This window comes from Apteryx mantelli, chromosome 3 (assembly GCF_036417845.1).
Source record: "Apteryx mantelli isolate bAptMan1 chromosome 3, bAptMan1.hap1, whole genome shotgun sequence".
Lineage (NCBI taxonomy): Eukaryota > Metazoa > Chordata > Aves > Apterygiformes > Apterygidae > Apteryx > Apteryx mantelli.
The window spans coordinates 65,601,330-65,622,340 of record NC_089980.1 but is presented as its reverse complement, the minus strand read 5'-3'; the positions used below and the strand labels follow the sequence as shown (position 1 = coordinate 65,622,340).

Genomic DNA, 21,011 nt, shown 5'->3' with positions numbered 1-21,011 from the left:
CTTAAGCGCAGTCTGCCCCTCCTCGCCCCTCCACTTTCTGTCCCCTCTCAACAGAAAAATATATTCACACATTCAGTTTTAATCATATGTACTTTGCTTTTTACCTTCTGTGCTGGGTTTTTTCATTTCTTCCACTCTTATGAGTTTCTTCCTGACTCTGCGCGTAGAATTTACCAGCTTGTGCAATCTCTTAAACTTCACCGACTCCTCTGCTTCATCATCGGATTGTTCTCTTGACTGGCAAAGAAACAAAGGGAATATTAATAAAGTAGTTGCTCCATGGCTTGCTCTTTCAAGTCAAGTTAACCCAGCTCATCTGCTGCTCTGTGTCAATGCAGCTCTGTAACTGGTGTTATATTTTCAGCCCAGGTCAGAAACATTTAAATTACTGAGGGTTTTCTTTCTTTCATTTTTTTTTTCTTTTTCTGAAAGCGTGACATACCATTTTGATTTCTAAATCTGTGCAACGTAAGATCCTAGGCACTGAAATTCATTCCTGCCCTTGTCTTTCTTCCCATGCATTGTGTAATAACTACTTCCACATCCTCTCTCAGTATGTTTCATGCAGGGCTCTTTCCCAGGGCTCTTCTTACCATACCAGTTATGCTCCTGTGGTTTGGGTCAGTCACTGGTCTGTCTGGCATCTCAGAACTTGCTGTTTAAACCTGGTTATAAACAGCTTCTCCAAACTGAAACTCTGTCATTGACTTCTTCTCTTTTTTCCCCCCCAATCTTCCCAGAAAATGAAAAACAGCAGCACAAGAAAGGGATGGGAAGGAAATAGAAGGAGGAGACCTCATCTGCCTTGTTCAGAAACTGCCACAGCTACAAAATACTCCTTTCCTCCTCCTTGCTCCCTACAATCCTGCTGCAGGCTCTCGAGGCTGGAATTGAGATGGACACAGCATTCCTCCAACACTGACCAAGGGAAAACTCTGACCTTTGCAGATATACAGTACAGTCCATATTCCCCAGCATCCCGTTTCGTTTTGCATCTGATCCAGTATGCTCAGTTCCAGCTGTTTTCCCTCAAGTATCAAACATTACAGAGACAAAAAAAAATTCTCCCTCTCCAGCAGCAGTGACACAACAAGCTGAAACAATCCATTCCTTGTGCAGGAGAAGACAACTTCAATTTTCGAGCCAGACCCAACCTTCAATGTGCTACTTCCTCTGTTTTAATCTGCTCAGAAGGAGAAAGGAGCGGAGGGGGGCAGGGGCGCAGGGCGGCAGGCAGGAGTCTCCCGCTCCTCCCGGACGGTCCTGGCACTGTGTGCTGCACATTCCTGCACGCCGCCCAGGCTCCAGCTGGAGTGCACCGCACGCTGTATACCTTACTTGGTATTCGGGCACGTTCCCAGCCAATTCACCGAGTCCTTAATGGTCAGCTCCTTGCAATCTTAATGCAACTTCCTGTCAGCGAAGCTAGCTGGCTTTCCTGACCACTCTGCTCTGTTTCTCCTTCTCCTTAATCAACTTTAGAAAAGGAAAAATCCCAAGCAAATGCAAGGCAATAAAAACAATCCTTTTCTCTTCCCTAACAAAAATGCTGTCTTTGTTTTACCAGAGACTGAATAAAAGACAGGCGCAAATATAAAAACGTTTTTCAGCTTTTCAAATATACTCAAATATCAGGATGTGGTAATAATAGTGCATGCCATGGGACAGGACACCAGTGAGCAGTTGTATATGCATAACTACATTTTCAAAGGTGCAAAGAGTGCCTGAAGGAATCAGCACAGCTTTGAAAATCTACCATACCGGAATACATTTTACAATGCCAGAGCAAACTTCAGCCACTGTCTGCAAGGACACTGTCAATTACTGAATTCCAACAAATTTCATATTATTCCAAAAAAAGAAGGAATACTAAATGGACCACATGTGGCAGTAGGAATCGCCATTCTGCCATCCAAAACCCACAGGAATGCATTTATTATGGCTACAAACTGGATAGACAATTAACAATCTTCCTTCAGGAAAATGAAGGCAGTAAAGAGGATTAAGAGAATCTGTTTATATCAAGATAGATTAAGCTGCAGGATGAGCATTAACTCAGAGGTTATGGCTGGGAGAACTTGGTGACATGTCAAACAACAAGACATACCTCATCAGGCATATTTAGATAAGATGGAGAACAGAATATTGATTGTAATTAAAGAAGTTCAGGCAAGACCTTTTAGGCCATCAAGCAATCCTGGCAAGCAACCATCATGCAAACTCTGCACTTGAAATATGTTTATTTTAAATGCAATTACTTTAAGTCATTTCTTTCCTTCATTATTTTTCATATACCCTTGGTTTGCAAGACTACTGCTTATAAAACTGTGAGCTCTGTCAGATTTAGAGAATAGCTCAAAACCAGCCCTCCATCCCAGGATTTCATTGAAGAATAAGAATGCTGAGTTACAAAATAACTGGTCTTATTTTGGCCCACTGGTATCCAATAAAAAACCTGTTCCCCTCATTGTCTTGTATGAAGATTCAATAAAAGAAAAAAAAGGAGAGAACTTTTTAAAATGCCTGACATTCTCATTCATTATTAACACAGTGAAAGTGAGCATCAAAATAGTTTCAATACAGGATACTGATACCAAATCTGAGTGGTTGATACAGTGGGCCCCTACCACACTTTAAAATAAATATAGTAACATGATAAAAAGAGCAAGCTGGTATTTCCTGCAGTTTCGGGACTCTCTGCATCCTTTGTTCCAATGAGCCAAGGCTCTTTATATGCAGTGACAGATACTTCCTAGCTCTGATGCTCAGCTCTAAGATCTGAGTACAGCTTGTATCTAACAACGGGAACCACTGGGTAATAGTTTGACTAAAAACAAAGTCAGAGTCTCACTAGCAGTCTATTTCCTCTCATACTGGGCAGCACGTGGCACGGAAAGTCTTTTGTAAAGGAAAAGGATGGTTAATAACTTCATACAAAAAGACCAAAAAACATCTGTCACTATGCCAGTGGTGCTGGTCAGGAAACTTTCTTGTCAAATAACGCTGATTCCTTGAAAACCAAACTGTTTTGGAAAAGGATTACTTTCGATTCACTTCCTGTTTTTGAAACAACTGAAAAAATTTGAAATTATCAAAATGTTCCCTTTTCATGTACAATGTTTAATTCTTCAGCTCAAGCAACTTTTCTTTTACAGCTAATATTAAAAAGAAAAAAAGAAATGCCAAACATTCGGGCTGAAGTGACATATTTGGAAATGATCAAACGTAAACATTTTCACCTATTTAACCAAATCTCCCTGCCCACTTTCAAGATTGTAGAGATGGTGGTTGTTGTTGTTGTTGTTGTTGTTCTTCCTGACTTCAGATGGGAAAGTTATCCTAATCTCAAGAATTCCTGTGGGCTAGGAAAATGGTTTCCTGGACAGCTCTAGCAGCTACGCTCTGGCACAGAGTTTCAACGCAGCTTGCTATCAGGGTCCCTCTCTCTTGCTCGCTCTCCCCTTGGAAGTTTTCCCAACGTCCTGTAGCGCTACAAAAGACAAGACAGTTTGTTAAAGAGGGGACGCGGCGGCAAACTGCCGCCCTAAGCAGAAGGACACCCAGGAAAGGAGGGCGCGGGGTGGCCGGGCGGCGCGGCGCAGGTGCCCCTCCGAGGGCGGCCGGCGCTGGCAGCGCGGGCTGCCGCGGCTGCTGTGCTGGCCCTGCGCGAGGCCGTCCTGCCGCGCTGAACAGCAGGGTAGCGCCTCGCGGGGCGACCCGGCGTCCCTCCGCACCGCTGTTGCCCTGTGCCTTAGGAGCAGGCCTCTCCGTGTATTCCAAGGAGAAAACAAACAGATTTACAGTACTGTAAATGGGAACAACTTAATTTCCATCTTCTCTGCTCCAAATTTTTTCCATCCAAAAGCCCATATGGCTCAACTTTTAATTACTTTGGCTAATGCTGTATGTAGTAATTCTGTGGTGAATGCTTAAGTGTTTCATTTCTGGTTTCCATGGCAACATTACATCAGATTGCAGACAGCTGGCTCCACAGTCTTAAACCATAACAAATTGACCAAGCCAATACACAAAATTGTACTTGCTTTAAAGAGATAGCGCACTGCTCTGCAGCCGGGGCTACAGCGAAGCCTCTGGGGCCAATTTGGCGGCGCTGCTCGGGCGGAGGCTCCTTTCCCAGCTCCGCTTGGAACAAGTGCATCCCTGACACATCTGCAATGCTCTCACAGCGCGGAAACCCCGCCAGCTTGGAGAGCTCTGCCACACGAATGCATGCAGGGCTACGGGGGAACAGGAACTAAATTAACAGCATCTGTAAGTACTGACGACTGTGTGGAGAGGACTGCAGCCACCACGTACCACATGGCTGGAAAAATGCGGAGAGGCCAAGGCCTGTCCCCACTGCGCAGCTCTTTGCCACCAACAAATGTGGCCGTAAACCTACGGAGATGTTCTCAAATCCATAAGAGAACAACCCCCTTTGCCAGCTCTGTCGTCTCGTACACTTGGAATATTTTCCGTAACTGTGTACCTCTGAATGCCAATGCGTTTCATCATCTCATAGGTAAGAGCAAAGAAAAAAGCCTTACATCCAGGCACAAACAAGAAATTAACACATGTACTTTGCTATTCAGGGAATTCTCTGTAGGTCTGCTCCCGGCTTCCTCTTTGCCTTTCCTACCACTTTTCTCATGCAGACTCTTTTCTGCCGCCTGCTTGGCCCCCAGGCTCTGGAGGCAAGGCATACGCCTCGTTCTGTAACTGTAAAACATCCGGTCCACTTCACATACCGCATACAGAATCACAGCATAAAATCCTCACCTCCGCCTTTGAATCAGTGCTTCACACACACATACACACACACAAAAAGCTAACATTTATTAGGGTATTTGGATTTAATTGCCCAAATGTAAACCAGAAGTAAGTAGCTAGCTTTCTGCAGGACTACGCTCGGAAACGCTTCAGGGTTACAGCAGCAGTCTTTATAAAACACAAGATATGCAAAGCCTGCTAGCCAGGTCCTAATAAAAATGTTGAAGAAATATCAGGATGATATCCAGTTAAAGCTCCCATAACCAATTAATCTGTTTCAGCTCTGTAAACAAAAACATACATGACTTTTACATGAGCTGTATGAAGCCATTTAGAGAGATGTTAAACTTTTACAATTCATTTTATGGCTGCTAATAGTTCAGCCCCAAACTGAAATCTCTAGGAAATCTCCAGTCTAAAAAAACAGGAAACCTCTTAATATCTGATTAAGCCCAAGCTGCAATTATTTTTGGCTATCAGGCAATTCTTGTGCAGCAGAGTGGGGCAAATATACACATCCAGATTTATGTGCGTATCACATCACCCATTGTTAGCTCCCTTCAGAACTACAAGCTCGACAGTAAATGCAAAGAGATTTCGCTGTTCACTTTAGGAGACGTGGCTACACGTGTCCTTTCTTCTTTCTCTCTAACAGGCTTTACATCCACCAAAAAAAAAAAAAAAAAAAATCTAACTTTTTTTTTTTGTTAGAGATGCCTGGATAAAGTTAGAGACAGGAAAATAGAACAGAAGAGAGCTTAAAAGCCCAAGGAAAGGAAAAGCAGAACTGAGAAAAGCCAAGCATGCTGTGCCGTGCCTAAGAATAACCACAAAAGCCTTTTCTCTTTCTCCCTCTCTGAAACAGGAGGCACATCCTCTCCACATCATGCTACATGCTCAGCGACTTACCAGCTTCGGCATTTATAGGCCTAAAGCTCGGTTTCAAGTAATTCCCCTGAGTGCTCAACTGCAGGCAGCTTCGTAACCCTAAAATTTAGGATTAGACCCTTCTTCTTAAGTATTGTATTCGCTTAGAATCCTGTGCACAAAATGTCTCTTCTTGTGGAGTTACATTATCAGGCACCAAACTGGCTCCGATTCCAGAGCTGAATATGTAAAGGAGAAAAAAGCGTGATGCTGGATTCAATTAGCTGTTTTCTGCTCACTGATTGATTCCCCTGTTACTCGCTAGCTGCATAACTTGCAAGAAAGGCATAAGTCATCAGCTCTAAGCAAATCTTCTATTCACCACAAGGAAAAAAGGGAGTGTTGTACATGGCGAACAATCCCTGTTTTCACTGACGAAGGCTTGCTGACCTCTTGCTGGCCTCCAGTTCCTTAATTACTGTCTATGGAATTTCAGTGAAAGAAAAAAAAATACAGAGAATCTGTGCAAAGCCAGGATGAGGACTGACCCTCAAACACTACCGCTAGAGTGGAGGCTGTGTCTATAGGAAATATAACTTAAGCCCTTTACCAGGCTGTCTTTATTTTCAATTTTTAATTCTTTTGACAAAAAGACCCCCAGAGAATTCCCCTTTATAAATGGCTAATTTGACAGAAAAATAAACCTCGCTTCAATGTTTTTTAAATTAGTGAACTTAAATACTTTTTTTCTCATTTTGCAGTGCTAGAAAAAAATAACATCACATCACTGTGAACTGGAAAGGCAAATGATGTTTAATTTAGAAATCTCAGACGGGTCTAAAACTTGCCATGTGCTGCTTTATGAAGCATTGCAGTGTGACTTTCAATGGACAGTTACTTCTCCTAGGCTGGGCTCTCATCTCCCTTCCTAGAAAACAGACTGTGAGATGCTCCAGTAAATTGGCACTTCTTTTACATTCAACTATACCTAATTCCAAACCTTGGGGCAAATCCCTACTTTGGACAATTCCTCTCAGGACACAAGAAAAGGCCAACCAAAACCTACACTAATTAGGAGCAGCGCTACCCATTGGTGGAAGGTAGTAGCAAAGGCATACCACACCAAAACCCTCTTTAAGCCACAGAAATACTTCCCTTACCTTACAAGACCTTCAATGTCCAGTTAACCTGGGCTCACCCCAGACCAGTCACACAGTGAAACCATAGCAGGACTAACCATTTAGTTCTAATGACTGGCTGCTTTTTAATGAGCCACCCAGCCAAAAATACTTTTTCAGTTTCTCCATCTTTGTGCTAATAACCATACAGCTTTCTGCTCCCTAGGGGTCATGTAAACTAGATTTACTGGCTGGCTTTAACTTGAATTTTACCTCAGCCCCAAAACTCTGATGTAAAACCCTATGGAAAATTCTAAGCTTCAGATAAAACCAGCTAGTGTTCTCCAATTTCAATAACATACTGGCCCACATCAAGTGAAACATGACAGCGACTTCCTTGAAATATAACCCAGATTCCCCTAAAAGTTCATGCCCATGAGTGAAACTGGTCTAAGTTTTGGGCTTGCAACTTGAGTTGTGAAGGTTTCAGGTTTCATTAAGAAAGTTTTGTAAACCTCTAATCACTGCAGGAGCTGTTTATAGAAAACCGTGTGAAGTTCAGATGTGATAATCCACATCATATTCTGAGGTTAGGAAGAAAATTGCCTCCAGAATTTTAAGAAAATTACAAGAGGTCAAAAATGTTTTTGCCACTTAAAATTAACTGCAAGAGTCTAAAACACATATTGCAAAGATTGTAAAAGTCTAAAAAATGAGGTGGTGTCAGCCCTTTTAGGTAAGTTGAAGAAAGAGGCGATCCCACGTCTGTGTTTGCTCTGTGATTACTTACAAGGAAATCAAAGAAGTGTCCGATGGCTACGCTGGTGACAGATATATTACACATTAGTGGGTGACGACATTGCTTGCCGAAATTAGTGGGAAATATTTGTCATAAGTAATGAGAGTGAAAAAATTTAATTCTCCCAGGAGGTCTGTCTTGATACTAGAATAGCTGCTTAGGCAAATTCCTAGATGTTAACTGTTTCCAGGTTTTACTTAAATAACTTTGAAAAGCACATTGCTGACGTTTGCATCTGTAAGCCAGATACGTTTCCTCACGGTGAATTGTTCCTCTCTCTGATTAGAATAATTAATTTTAATGACATTACGACTGTACTCATGTACCACTCATCATGGGTGTATGTATGTGGCAGACTGAAGCTCTGCATTACATTATTTCATATCTGCTATAATGCAGCATTCCTTTCCAATGCTCCTGCAGGCTCTTTTATGCCTGGGAAAGGCTCTCTCAACTGTGTCTTGTGTTTCGGTAAGGCTAAGGCGGCCTGGGGAGAATCCTTATTCTTTGGAGTATATTGTACTCCTAATGAACGGCGTACACCACTGGCCCTGGAAACCAACTTCCCGCCATTTCAGAAAACCAGGGGTAGAACAGCAAGACATGAAATAAAGTGAAATTCATATCAGATATCATTTAGAAAAAAGAAAAAAGAGAGAGAGAGAGAGAGAGAGAGAGAGAGAGAGAGACCCTCTAGTGAGAGGTGTAGTAATTTAAATTACATTTTTACAGCATTCTTTAACAATTAAATGATTAAAGTCAGCATCGCAACTGAGAGGAAGGAAACACCAGAGGCAGGGGGAGGCAAGTGGTAAACGACAGGAGCTCAATCAAATTTTTCTATTGTACCACAAGTAAAGATTATTCAGTCTGGGTCTGCCAAATAGGGCAGTGAAACACATGGCTTTTGAGACTTCTAATTCTTGAACTGAGCAAGGCTTTGTTCCAAGTTGACAGGCTGAGTCTCAGAAAAGATGGGGGCTGGGAAACCACACTGTGGTTTATAGCATCTCCTGCTGGATGATACATGCAGTGAGAATGGTCATAGGAAAAAACTGGTAACCCTGCCCCCTCTTCTAGGTAATAAGCAGTGAAATTAGGCAGCTGCCCAAGGTTCAACAGGTATAAAAGAGCAAAGAAACACATCGGAATGAATATTAGTTCAACTTGCCTTCCCAGCTCTGACCCTCCTCAAATATGCAGCCAAACGTTTTGTGGTAAAATAAGACAATAGGGCTTGTCTGAACGCAGTCAAAACACCGCTGGTTATGAACACACTTAATTACAGGCATTGCCTGTGTGTTATTGTAAGTTCTCTTCTTTGAGTCACAACAGCAGGAATATCTTTCTCTGAGACCTTACTATAGACTTACTACATCAGACCAAATCCAGTCTACCAACACACATCTAGCTAAACGATATCTGATGACAACATGGGCAGATCTTCCACTGTAAATAATACTTATAATAGAAGTGGTTTAGTTTTATTTGTAAATAAATGTGTTTCTCTTGCAGATTCTAAAAATATACTGGAAAATTTCAGACTGAATAGGTAACAAAGCCTACAGTGTTTTTAGAAATCAAATATAACTATGATCTCCTGTTCTACTATCAACACTGCACAGCACTGATCTAACTTCAAACTTTGTGTTGTGTCCTAGATACTATAATGGTGATTTGTGTTTCTCTTGTGAAGGCTTCTGTGGGTTACTATACTCATGGGAAACTCTGCTCTTGTGCATGCATAGGGATGGGGGAAAGATCATAACAAAATATGCTGTAATTTTTTTGCTACTGGCTTCTACTGAGAGGTGCTGAACACCTCCCATGAGATCAGTGGAAAATGAGGACAGCCAGTGCCTCCTGGGAGCAGGTCCCTGTGTTAGGCATACAATGTAGGAACTTCGCAATATCATTTTGAAGCTGTGTTTTATTACCAGCTCTTTCTACATCATAACTCTTTCTAAGCAGTAACATTACTATAAGAAAGTGGAGAGAAGTAATAAATATACCATCCAACTGAAGCACATCAGTGCCTGTCAGAAATCTTAACACAAATTGGGTCACTAGATTCCTTGAAGCAAAGATGAAAGCTCTGCATTCATTCATAGGCATACTCAGTATTAGACCCCCTCCACTACTTCAAAGAGCATACAGGCCCTGGAGGGAGCAAGAAGCTCTTCAAGCAGCAGTGAAACATAGAAACATCCTCTTCCACCCTTAAGCCTTTGATGGGAAAAAAAATAACTTAAAAAAATGGTAAGTCTTGTGATAACAGCAAAAATGGCCTAATATAGTGCAGGAATATCTAGATTATCCGCAATGAAAACAGCTTTCAGAATGCTCGAATTATCTATGCTATTTCAGTTTAAACACTAGTGCTTAAAATACAAATTCTCATCATATCCTAGTCTCTATTAATACTAAATACTGGTTCCCAATATTCACTGACTTTTAACTTAGTTCTAATGAGTTACACTGACTATATTAAAAGAACATGAAGAGGGCTTTTTCACATCCACTGAAATATAGTGTCTTATATTATTAGCAATAATAATGTGAACAACTGATTAAAGGCTTCAAGAATCCATCAATAATAAAACCAAAAATCAATCTAAAAACTGCTGCATTTAGAAAGCATCAGCAACCTGAATCACTGACATACAATATAACCCAGCATAACATGGATTTACTATAGTTACTCTTAGATTTACTCTGAGGTAATAAGTTCTACAGAAGTTATATTGTAATTATTTCTTTTCTTCTCACTCTTCACATTTACCAACGAACACAGTAATAACTGTAATAAGTCAGAGATAATTTTATCAGACTAAGTCTTTTATCAGACTTAGCTTTATACCAACAAGGGAGCAAGTGCATAGGCAATACAATCCTGATTCAACAGCTACAGCACAACTCCAATTCAAATGAATATGACCCAAAGTCCATTCTAGTCTATTATTCTGTCTTTGACAACAGTAGTAGATACAAAACCAATACTGAATATTCTTTTAATTTTTAGCCCCATTAAACAACTTAATAAATGAAAATGTCCTCATGAAATAACACAAAGACCAGGAACAACTAAAAATTATTTCCCTCTGGCTAGAGTTATTTCTGTGTGGACTCAATTTGTTGCCTCCTATTATGAAATGGATCAATACAAGACAACAATAGTTGCAGATTTGCACTGTACACCTCCAGTTTTGCAGAACTGCTGCCACTGTCTCCAACAAAAATAAGTGGGATGTGAATTCAGTACTGATAAAGGTGCCACATCGACAGTCCTGGGTAAAAAAGATTTTGGAGGGCAGGTAAAACAGCACTGCTGGCTGGGATAGGAATATCGCCTTATCCGTGAACTGCACTTTTGGAGCACCTCTGCTGGAGGGAGATGCTTATTTTTCTCCAGGCTCATGAATTTTATGGCCTCTCTACTGGGATTGATAAGGACACACACAGCAGGAGGGGATCTTGGAGAAGTGCAGCACAGCTCGCTGAGGCACTCCTCACACAAAGACCTGTTACACTATCTGGAAGGTTGTGTTAATGAGTTCTGCATGGCTGACCATTATTTGCTGATCAAAACTGAAAAACAAAAACCCCCAAAATGAGACCAATAAAATAGTTCAGTCCAGCGATAATTACAACTTCAGTTTACTTGCATCTACAGAGGATGGCAACAAAATTAATTAGCGGTTCATTTTAGTGACAGTGTATGTATTATATACACTTGTGTCATGGTCTCCCTCCTGCTCCTCTCCTTCCCACCACTTCTGCATCAAATATGACAACTGGTACCAATTAGCAGTCTTTCAGCAGAGGACACAGAAAAGGATTTATATTGGTTTATCCTAATATTGGTCCTCCAAGCTGGGCTGGAGCCCTACAAACAGAGCAGTTGGGGATGGGGGGAAGACGCAGCGGTTCTAGACTTCTGCTTTAGAAGAACAGAGCATTTCAGTCCCCCAAAGTTATCAAATGAACTTCTACCTTTAAGAAGTATAAAAGGCACCTCAATATACAGAAAGAATGTGATACAATTTTGAAATCCTCTCTTTCCCTGGACTTTCTGACTCCTGAGGACAAATAGGCCCTTATCTAAAATCCAAAAAAGGATTCATTTGTAATCCGCACCTGCTTTACATCCCAACACTTGGCAAGAGGCAACGAAAGCCTGTCTAGAGAGTTGCTGTGTGCAGCCTTCATTCCAACAGAGATGAAAAATAAACACTCAGAAATAAATTTGTAAAAAACCTTTAGGAGTTTCAGACTTGTGATACATGATGGAAAACAGTTGCAACTGCCCTCTGACATTAGCAAACAAATAACCCTGCATACTTTGTTGTGAAACAGAATGGACATAGGGCAGTGAGCTTGAAAGCTAAAAACTGCTCTGAAGTGGCAGAGAACCAAGTCACCTACTGGCTTGGCCAGGCTTTTGTTTGTTTGTTTCTTAAAAGCAAACGCACAGGACATACAACTAACAGCCCACAAATGACATCAGGCTGCCTCCCTTTGGATGCTGAGGAGATGGCCTCTCAATCCTTTCTCAGTTTCAGGATGTAATTTTATAAGGGTATGAAATGCAAGCTTCCATTTCCTGGAACATTAATTTAAGAAGAGGAGCTGGGAAAAAGAATCTTAAAATTTTTAAAATGAGATTAGTATCAACGCCAGTGCTATTAGTCATAAACACATGACAGTTATACAAGTTTAAAAACAACAACAACAATTGTGGTCGTCTTTTTTTAAAAAGACAAACAACAACTAATGGGCTTTGCCCTTTAGATGTTATTTTGTAGGTGGTTGTTCTCATGTTGTAGGCAGAACTGACTTGACAGTATGGAGTACTTAAACACTTGGAGCTCTCCAGACCCTCTGCCTTCATTCTCAGATTCTCCCTGGGCTCAGATTCCAGCATCTTTTTCTCCCTGAAATGTTGCCTTTGGGCAAAGTTAGACCAAGATTCTCCATAAAAACATAATGACTCAACCTCCCAAGTCCTCCTAACTAGCAGCAAGTCTCCTCTTCCTGGGAAGATAAAAGGATAAGCAAAAAAAAAAAAAAAAAAGTGCGCCATTATACTAGTCTCTTGATCATTCTTAAATCCCCAAGGTTACTGAACAAATGCAGAGCAAGTAAACTAAAAAAGGTAGAGAAAAATTATGCCTTTGCTAAATTTCCTCCATTTGCCATTATCCTGCAGTTCACTTTTTCATTTGTGCATACAAAACATCCACAAAATGATCACGTATGATCACAATATTCCATTAAAATCTGCCTAGTAACAGTTTGGCCATGAAACTGAAAAAAACAAGAAAACAGAAAAAATGCCAACAAAACCAGAAGAGCATTGCCCAAGGACTTCTAATTCAAACCAGAAATTTCAGTTTCAGTGACTGATATTTTAAACTACTTTCTGAGGTTAGAAGACAAAAGGCTATCTAACAGAATGTTTTTAAAATATGGAAAAACATCTTTGCTTCATGGCCTCTATAAAATGAATATGGTGGATTTTAGTTCAGTTTCCAAAATCTCATTGTACAAATCACACAAATGGCATTGAAAGTCAACCTATTTGGCAAAGAAAGGGCTTGAAGACAGAAGTATCTTTGCACCTTTCCAAAATTAGTCATTTCAGATTAACAGAAATGTCCTTTGGCAAAGCAGTCTGGGTGAACACAAGCCCTATCTCTAGACATATCTGATAGTCTGCACTCCTTGGTTTCCTCCCTCTTGCATGGCAAGTATAGCCCAAAGTCTTTCACCCCAGTTTACCCTAGTTTCTTTTTGGGCCACAAAAAAAGAAGCCAAGCTGATTTTTGTTCCAACATGAAACCTCATTTCTGCACATTATCTGATTTTCCCTTGAAGGTACGCAGTTTCACAGCTTCTGTTAAATGCAACTGGGATAAAAATTAACAGCAAAGGCAAAAATCTTCAAAGGCATTTAGAACTATGGAATAACAGAACCCATACAGAACTTAGCAGGAAGATGCTTAAAATCTTACCAGAAGAGCAGAGAGATGCAACTAGGATCAAAGCGTAAAGACAGCTAAGGAAAACAATTTCAGAGAAAAGATGCCAAGTCATTCCATTAGGGAGAAAATACTGAGTCACGTTTTGTCCTCAGAGGTATGCACAGCTTTCAGTAACTTCAACACAAGAGTAAACCACTGTCATAAGACCTGAGAGAGCAACTCAGTATCCCCCTGAGCTCTGACCAAGGTGAATAAGAGTTTCCAAGCTCTTATGCTACAGGTACCTTAGCCAAAGGCCTTAACGGGAGAAAGTTCAGATTATAAATACTAAGGAGGAATAGATCAAGACAGCTTTTACCTAGATAAACAACCAGTGCAGAGGAGTCAGGATCCTTCCTTCCCTATTCCTCCCACATTTCTGACATATCAGAATAGAGTATAAGGCAACATCAATCCACCTCTTCTCCCATTTAACTGAAGATGGACATCTTCCCCTTTCTTTCTTTTTTAAATATACAGACAAGAAAATCTTTCTCTACCACAACATATTTTATGCATCTCATAAAATGACATAGCATTCCTCTCTTCATTTAGGGAGGAGATGCCAACTGTCTGCTACTTTTAGCAGGAAATTCCATTGACAATAAAATAAATAAATCAATCAATGGGCTCAGAGGCCTATGATTCAATTATATGGGCTACAAAGAGCTTGGATTTGACAGCCCAGTGTGTTCATCTGTAAGACTTATTTGTGAACTTTCAATTAGAGAAATGAAGGGGAATAAACTACGCAGTGAAAATAAAGATATTTGGAAGGAAAAAATAATTAATTCATTATGGCATGACACAAAGACTGTCTGGTGTCCATAAAAACAAGAGAAGCTACACAGCTCGGAAGTAAAAATGAGGGAGGAAAGCAGCCTTACTGTTTATGGGTCTGGCAAAAGCTGCAAACTCTCTGGGCTGAGAGTCAGCAAATGAAGAGCTGGAACTGTCTGAAAGCAGCAGGCAGATAGGACTTAGTCAGACCCTCAGCTAGGATGCATCAACAAGCTCTAGGAAGGCCTGAGAAACTCTGCTGATTTAGAGTAACTGAGAAGTAAAGTGTAAAAGTTTCCTCTAAACAATCTAAAAAGCCTTTTCTGTGCGTTTTGGAATACAACTATTTTCACCTGGTATCACTTGTGTTTCAAAAGCTCATTGACAAAGGACTGTATTAAAAAAAAAAGTGATTATATATACAGTTAAAGTTGATCTTTGCCCACAACACCAGACCTTGAAGATTTTAAATTCACATTAAAGATTTTCTGCTGACAGAACGCAGCAGCACAAGGTCAAATGGTGCATAAGCTGCCATTAAGGAAATCACCATTGTAAAACAGGTTACTTTTGGACAGCAATAAAAGCCATAGAATATTAAATGATACTGTAGAGCTGTATCAGAAGGACAGGTACTTACATTACAATTGGAAGACCCATCAAAAGTCGAGTAAGAACCATCAGGCCAGTCTGTAGCATCTACAGTACTTGATTGCCTGTGCTGAGCTTCATACTCCTTCAGCTGAAATTTGAAAAGACAGAGTAACATTTTCCAGTGAGAAGAAACTATCAATCTTCATAAAAAAGCAAGAATTAATGTCCTTTCAGGCTTTTTTCCCTATCATTGTGGAACTGGTAAACTCAGAACTTTTGCATTGCATCTCTCACTTGTTTTTAAACTGAAATTCGTGTGTTTTGGAATCCAAAGAGTTTTCATGACAACTTTTTTTTTTTTTTTTTTTTTTTAAAGGAAGTGATCTGTAAACACTGAATTTTGATGAACTGTGGTTCACAAGATGCATGTTACACATCTCCATCTCAGAAGCACAAGTTACACTGGACAAACTAAATCACAATAGTCTACTTATCTCCTTCATAAAGAAAATTATCTACAGTGAGAGACAAGATCTTTCATAATCATAAAACTAAAGACCATCTTTCTCTTTTTCCAATAAAAGTCTTAAGACATAAAAACTAATCCCACTGGAGTGAAATTGTCCAGAGGACCAGACAAGAACTAATGACATCACAGAAATAAAAGTTGCTGCTAGTAATTCAGACCACTAGAGGGAATCAATAACAGTACATGTATTGAACTATATAGATCAGGTGCAACCCTCTTTCCATAAAACTTTCAACAGCAGAGAAGTCAAAGAATTCTCAATATTACCTCTTGTTAATTTTATAATTTTGGATTTTTTTCATTATGTGATATCCAGCAAAGGGTTATTTTCTTCAGACAACAGAACTTTATCTTCTATGATAATCTATTTCAAGATGTAATGCATAAGTAAAGAGTATTTATCTGAGTACCAATTCAGGATCAGACTCATATTTTCTGAGCCTCAGGTGCCTATACAGAATACTGTGTGTTTCATCACAGTATTTTGCACATGGTAATAAAATCAAGAGTGGTAGGGAAACTTTAACAGTGACCCTTCAGCTCCTGAACAATTAAAATCTCAGCCTTATTGCTACACAAATACAATCCTTCATCGTTATTTTTCCTGGGGTTCATTAACATTCAGATTTTGTAAAGAAACAGTTGTGTCAGCCACTGTATTTATCAAAAAATACATCTGTTTTCATTTTGATGTCAAATGCCAAAAATGGCTGAATATGTTTTCTTGAAGCTTAATAAAACAAAACACCACCTTTTCAGCTAAAAAACAAGCAGAATAAATTTCAGCTTAAAAGTTAGTATTTTATAAAATTTTAATGTATGAAAATGGAAGTCTTCGATCAAACTGCCCTTTAGCCATAAGTAGCACAAAAATCGTAAGAAGAAAATCCATTCTGAAGAAAATAAGGCAACCCCAGCAACACTTGAAGCATTTCTTTTACTATTCTAAAAAAACCTATGAACATGTATGAAAAATAAGAGATACTAAAGGTGGGATTCATCTCCCTTAACTTTAGACATTTGCAATGTAAATGTCTACACTTGAGCTTTTCCCTGACTGGCTCCCTTTAGAGCCAGTGGGGAGAAGTAAAAGCTTTTAGGATTCAACTCATCTGCTGTACATCAGACATCTACTTTTGGCTGAGCTGACTCCCATCTTTTGTTAGCTAAATCTCACTTTTCCTATAAACAAGGAAATCACCATCTAATTTATATTATCTAGTGAGATGGGATAAACAGGCAGGTTTTCTCCCCTTCTCCTATCCTTTCTGAGCAACTGCAAACTCCAAATTGCCATTTCCTACATTCTAAAGTATCTTTCTCAAGGAAACTGAAATGTGCACATATCATACCCTAGCAAGTGCCTCCTCAATAGTGATCATCTTCTCTTTGACCATCATCATCAGCTGGATCCGTTCCTCATCACTCATTGTGATCTCACTGGCCACATAACCTACATCCTCTCCTGGAGGAAAAAGGAAAGAGATAACAAGCATGTGTAAGAGGTCATGCATGGAGAGAGGAGTATATTGAAATTGGATTTCACCCAGTGCCCTGGAATCTGGTTCCTATGTGGATCTGACTGGCCAGAACAGACCTTCCCCAGAGCAGTCTCATAGTACGATTTGAACTGTGTAACTGAACAAGACAATGATAAGCTTATCAACAAGCTAAGTAAATTAGGGCTACAAAACTAAGTCTACTTTGACACTGAAATCAAGAGATCATGACAAGGAGAAACAAAATGTGACCCAAATCATCAGGTGGTTATCGACCCTGAAGTCATTTGAGACAGGAATCAAAAGAAAAGAGAAAGTGCTAATGCCGAAGAAGTCCTGAACTTAGCTGTGAGGAATACTGTAGTCTGTTGCTACAGAATATGCAATGCCTTTCCAGGAATGGTGTGCTGAGCCCTCCCAGCTGAGGACAGGCCACGTTGTTCAATCTGTCCGGACTATGGAACCGGCAACTGAGCTGACACAAGGTGTTGGATGTGTTTGGGCTCCCAAATCCAGGACCTGTCCTCTCGGTATGAGTTTGGCATGTTAACATGGACAGTTAGAACTTGTCTGGAGAGCAGACAAGGACCCATGCTTAACTGACAATGTAAATGTGCCCCTTTTCAACCTCATAAATGGGTTCCTGTCATCTTTCACAATCTATTTGAACACAGTCATAGTGATTTGGGGAAGCATCTGTTTGCAACATAAGGACCTAACAGATACACATGGGGAAACAGGAATTTTCTTCATGAAGAAAAATACTTAAAGCAATGCACAGCTGTATCTTTGAGAAGCACTAGAAAAAGAGACCTGACAATTTAAGTGGAATGGATTCTACATTTTCACTATTCACCAGATGCACTTTTATTACTCCTTCTTGTAGTGGCTTTTCCTGCAATGAGAGAAAGGCTGGGTTTAGGCCTAAAGTAAATAGGTCAAAGTTACAAAATGTTACTCAGATTAAGTCAGGATCAGAAGGAAAAGCATCTGGTTAATTTACACATACTACTTATAAACACACAAGTGCGTGTGTGCATGTGTGTGTGTATGTGCGTGCGCACGCATGTCGTCATTGACACAGGTACCATCAGGTATGAAAGCCTCCAGCTTCATGCAGTTTCAGCCTTGCAAAATGCAACTCATCTTCCTGAGCTTTGCATATCTACAGACCCATAACTGCCACACTGTTACAAATGAATTTTACTCTTTTGTGATGTTTGCTCCTTATATTTTATACGGATAGGTTGTGTGTCCTTAAAAGGATTTACCTTTGGAAGTCTGTCTCATTAGTCCTTTTTGGTTCTTTCGGAAATTCTGCCAAAAATATTTATTCTTCTTTTTCCAGTCTGCTTTCCCTAAAAGGAAAGTGGGAAAGGGGGGGGGGATGAAGGGAAGGGGAAGGAGAATTTTGGAAAAAAAAACATTAATTAGTAAACACTAGAGAAGTTTTCAAGCATTAAGTTGTATTTTCTAAGCCGAAAACAAGAATAAAGAATCCCCAAATCTTCTGTTTTTCTTAATGTATTCTGTACTAGAACTATGCTGATGTAGCTGTTCCAAGGAAATGCACATTCTTTGATGATTGCCAATGCTATAGAGGACTGAGATAAGTCAGTAACTTACATATTTTGAACTATAAAAAGAAAATATTTTACATTCATTTTGATATTTGTTGAGCTGTTAATATCAAGCCTGGAAGTGTTTTTGAAATATTTTGTTGGTTTATTCTCTTTAGCTGAATCACAATTTTGTAGCCTAAGCCACAAGTCAGATAAGGAATTTTCTAACGTGTGTGTGCATATCTATACAGAAAACAAATACTTTATATACATATATATGTGTGTGTGTGTCTACCTATATATATATATATATATATATGTACACACACACACACACATACACACACACATTTTGCTACTTGACATGAGAAATTTTATGAAATCATTAGCTGTATCTGTGACTCCTGTACTTTGTGTGCCAGTACTGTACAAGGCTGGGAATCCATCTCCGTTAGTATCAGATCTGCGTAGTGCTTGATGACCAAGAAATACTTGTTTTAAAAAAGAAACAGGATCTGGATCAAGGGAGGACATACAATTATGTTCTATTGAACTAGCCAGGGTGCATGCTATAAAGTTAATGCCATCTGCAAGAGAACATAGTGTGCCTTATCTGGCAGAAAGGCTACCGATACCAAACTAGTTCATCACTCCACTTTTGAAAAATTCGGATGAATGTAGTTTATACTGGACCACTGCATTTCTGCATATGACTATAGCATTTTGGATCTTGCCCTAGGAGCACTAAAACTGGATTTACTGACTCTCTGAAATATAGCTCCAAATTAGACACTGTGATGTCTCAAGAAAAATTAAAAGAAAGCAGTTTTTCTTTCACTCTTCAGTGAACAAAATAAACTGATAAAATTCTGGATTTTTTAACTAATGAGTTAGGATAACAATCTGAACTAACTATTGTAAGTCAAAAAAAAGAAAGAAATACAATGGAAAACAAATACATATTTAAGAATGCAAAATATTTCAGAAACAAAGAGACTCGGACACGACATTAACAAGAATAACAAAAAAAAATGGTTATTCACTGTTGGTGGTAGCTTTCAGAATATAAATGAATAGGCTAGCAGTGATCTAACATTTGAAATTCAGTAGAACAAGTCAAAAGCTGCATATTTATGAAATGACAATTCTGGTTGGGCAGTTTCTCACTGAGAGACCCAACATCCCATTTTTAAAGCTGTTAAGACTCACCATCCCCACACACCCAAATGCTGCTGACTTCTGCTGGCATTATGTTTACTCAGCTCTTCACATCCTAGCACAAGCAAAACTGAAAAATTGTTTAAGAATTCAATAGAAGTATCAAATAAAATGAAATATACTGACCTACAGAGCCTTCTTCAGAACTTGATTTATGAACAGAGAGCCTAGAACATAAAAGAGAAATGGACTTATTGATGCAGACTTCTCACATTTCACAGGAGCAGTCTGATTTGAGTAAATTATAGTTTCCAAACAATATATCATGAGCTGTTTTCTCTTCCCTTTTCTTCCCAACACAGCAAGTTGGAAACAGCAACCGAATCCACTGGTCTGACCACATTAACTTAGTTCCCCTCTGAAAGCTCTGAAACAAGCCCTTTGTGACCAGCATAGAAATATATACACTGACGGAAACCTATGGTTAAGCCAAAGGAGTCTAGGGACCCCTCAGAAAAACACTTTTTCACATACTTCCTCCCTTTTCATTTGTAAAATAGTATTTTGGCTGCCTTAGAAACTGAAGTGCTGGGATGTTGGTATTTGCTTACTTGTATAACAATTTTAACCTATTTGTCTTTCATCTGAAAATACTTTATAAATACTCATTCATTAAACTTTCAGAAAGCTGCTGTGAGGAAGAGAGGAGTATAGATTTAAAGACAAGGCAAAAAAAATGTGTCCAGACCCTATGAAGTGTCCATAGATGGCAGGAGACTACAGGTTCTTTCTTCTGATTCCCATCTGTGTGTTTTCCCACTAGTTTTTACTCAAAAGCTAGCTAGAGAGACTTGTTCCAGCAGAACATGGATTTTACAAACAACCCACCAAAATAGTAAGTAAATCTTTTCTCCTCAGTCTTTAAGCTCATTGAACCAGTTTTCAGTAATGGATTTCAACTCTGTGCCAACAGTTCATTGTGGGATCTCTGACGAGCCAACATTACCCCATTCAGCTGCCTTTTTTCTGTCTGTATAAACAGAGCTAATAGAAATTACCAAATTTTGTGAAATTCTTTGAAGCCTTCCTATGGGACTCTCTATTTAACCAAGCTGAGCCAAGCCAGTGAAACGACTTATGCCAGCTTCAACAGCTTTGCTTGAGGCTCCAAGTGCAAAGCACTACAGCAGTGATTCTGCTCTGCGAGCTCTACCCTACTACATGACAATGCCCTATTGTGCTCTGGCTGTACTGAGTCCAGGCAAAATGGAAACATACATACGCCAGCATACCAAGAAGACCTCAAGCCAAA

General features: G+C 39.6%; 1 protein-coding gene across 1 annotated transcript in view; it reads right to left on the bottom strand.

Annotated features, from left to right (window-relative positions):
- Positions 1-21,011, bottom strand: part of SASH1 (SAM and SH3 domain containing 1) — a 600,683-nt gene that overhangs the window by 35,417 nt on the left and 544,255 nt on the right. The window contains exons 6-10 of the mRNA XM_067293544.1: positions 19,886-19,926; positions 18,251-18,328; positions 16,833-16,945; positions 14,998-15,099; positions 105-237 (exon numbers count right to left, since the gene is read on the bottom strand). Of these exons, the coding sequence (XP_067149645.1) occupies positions 105-237; positions 14,998-15,099; positions 16,833-16,945; positions 18,251-18,328; positions 19,886-19,926 (467 nt within the window). The remainder of the gene's footprint in view (positions 1-104; positions 238-14,997; positions 15,100-16,832; positions 16,946-18,250; positions 18,329-19,885; positions 19,927-21,011) is intronic.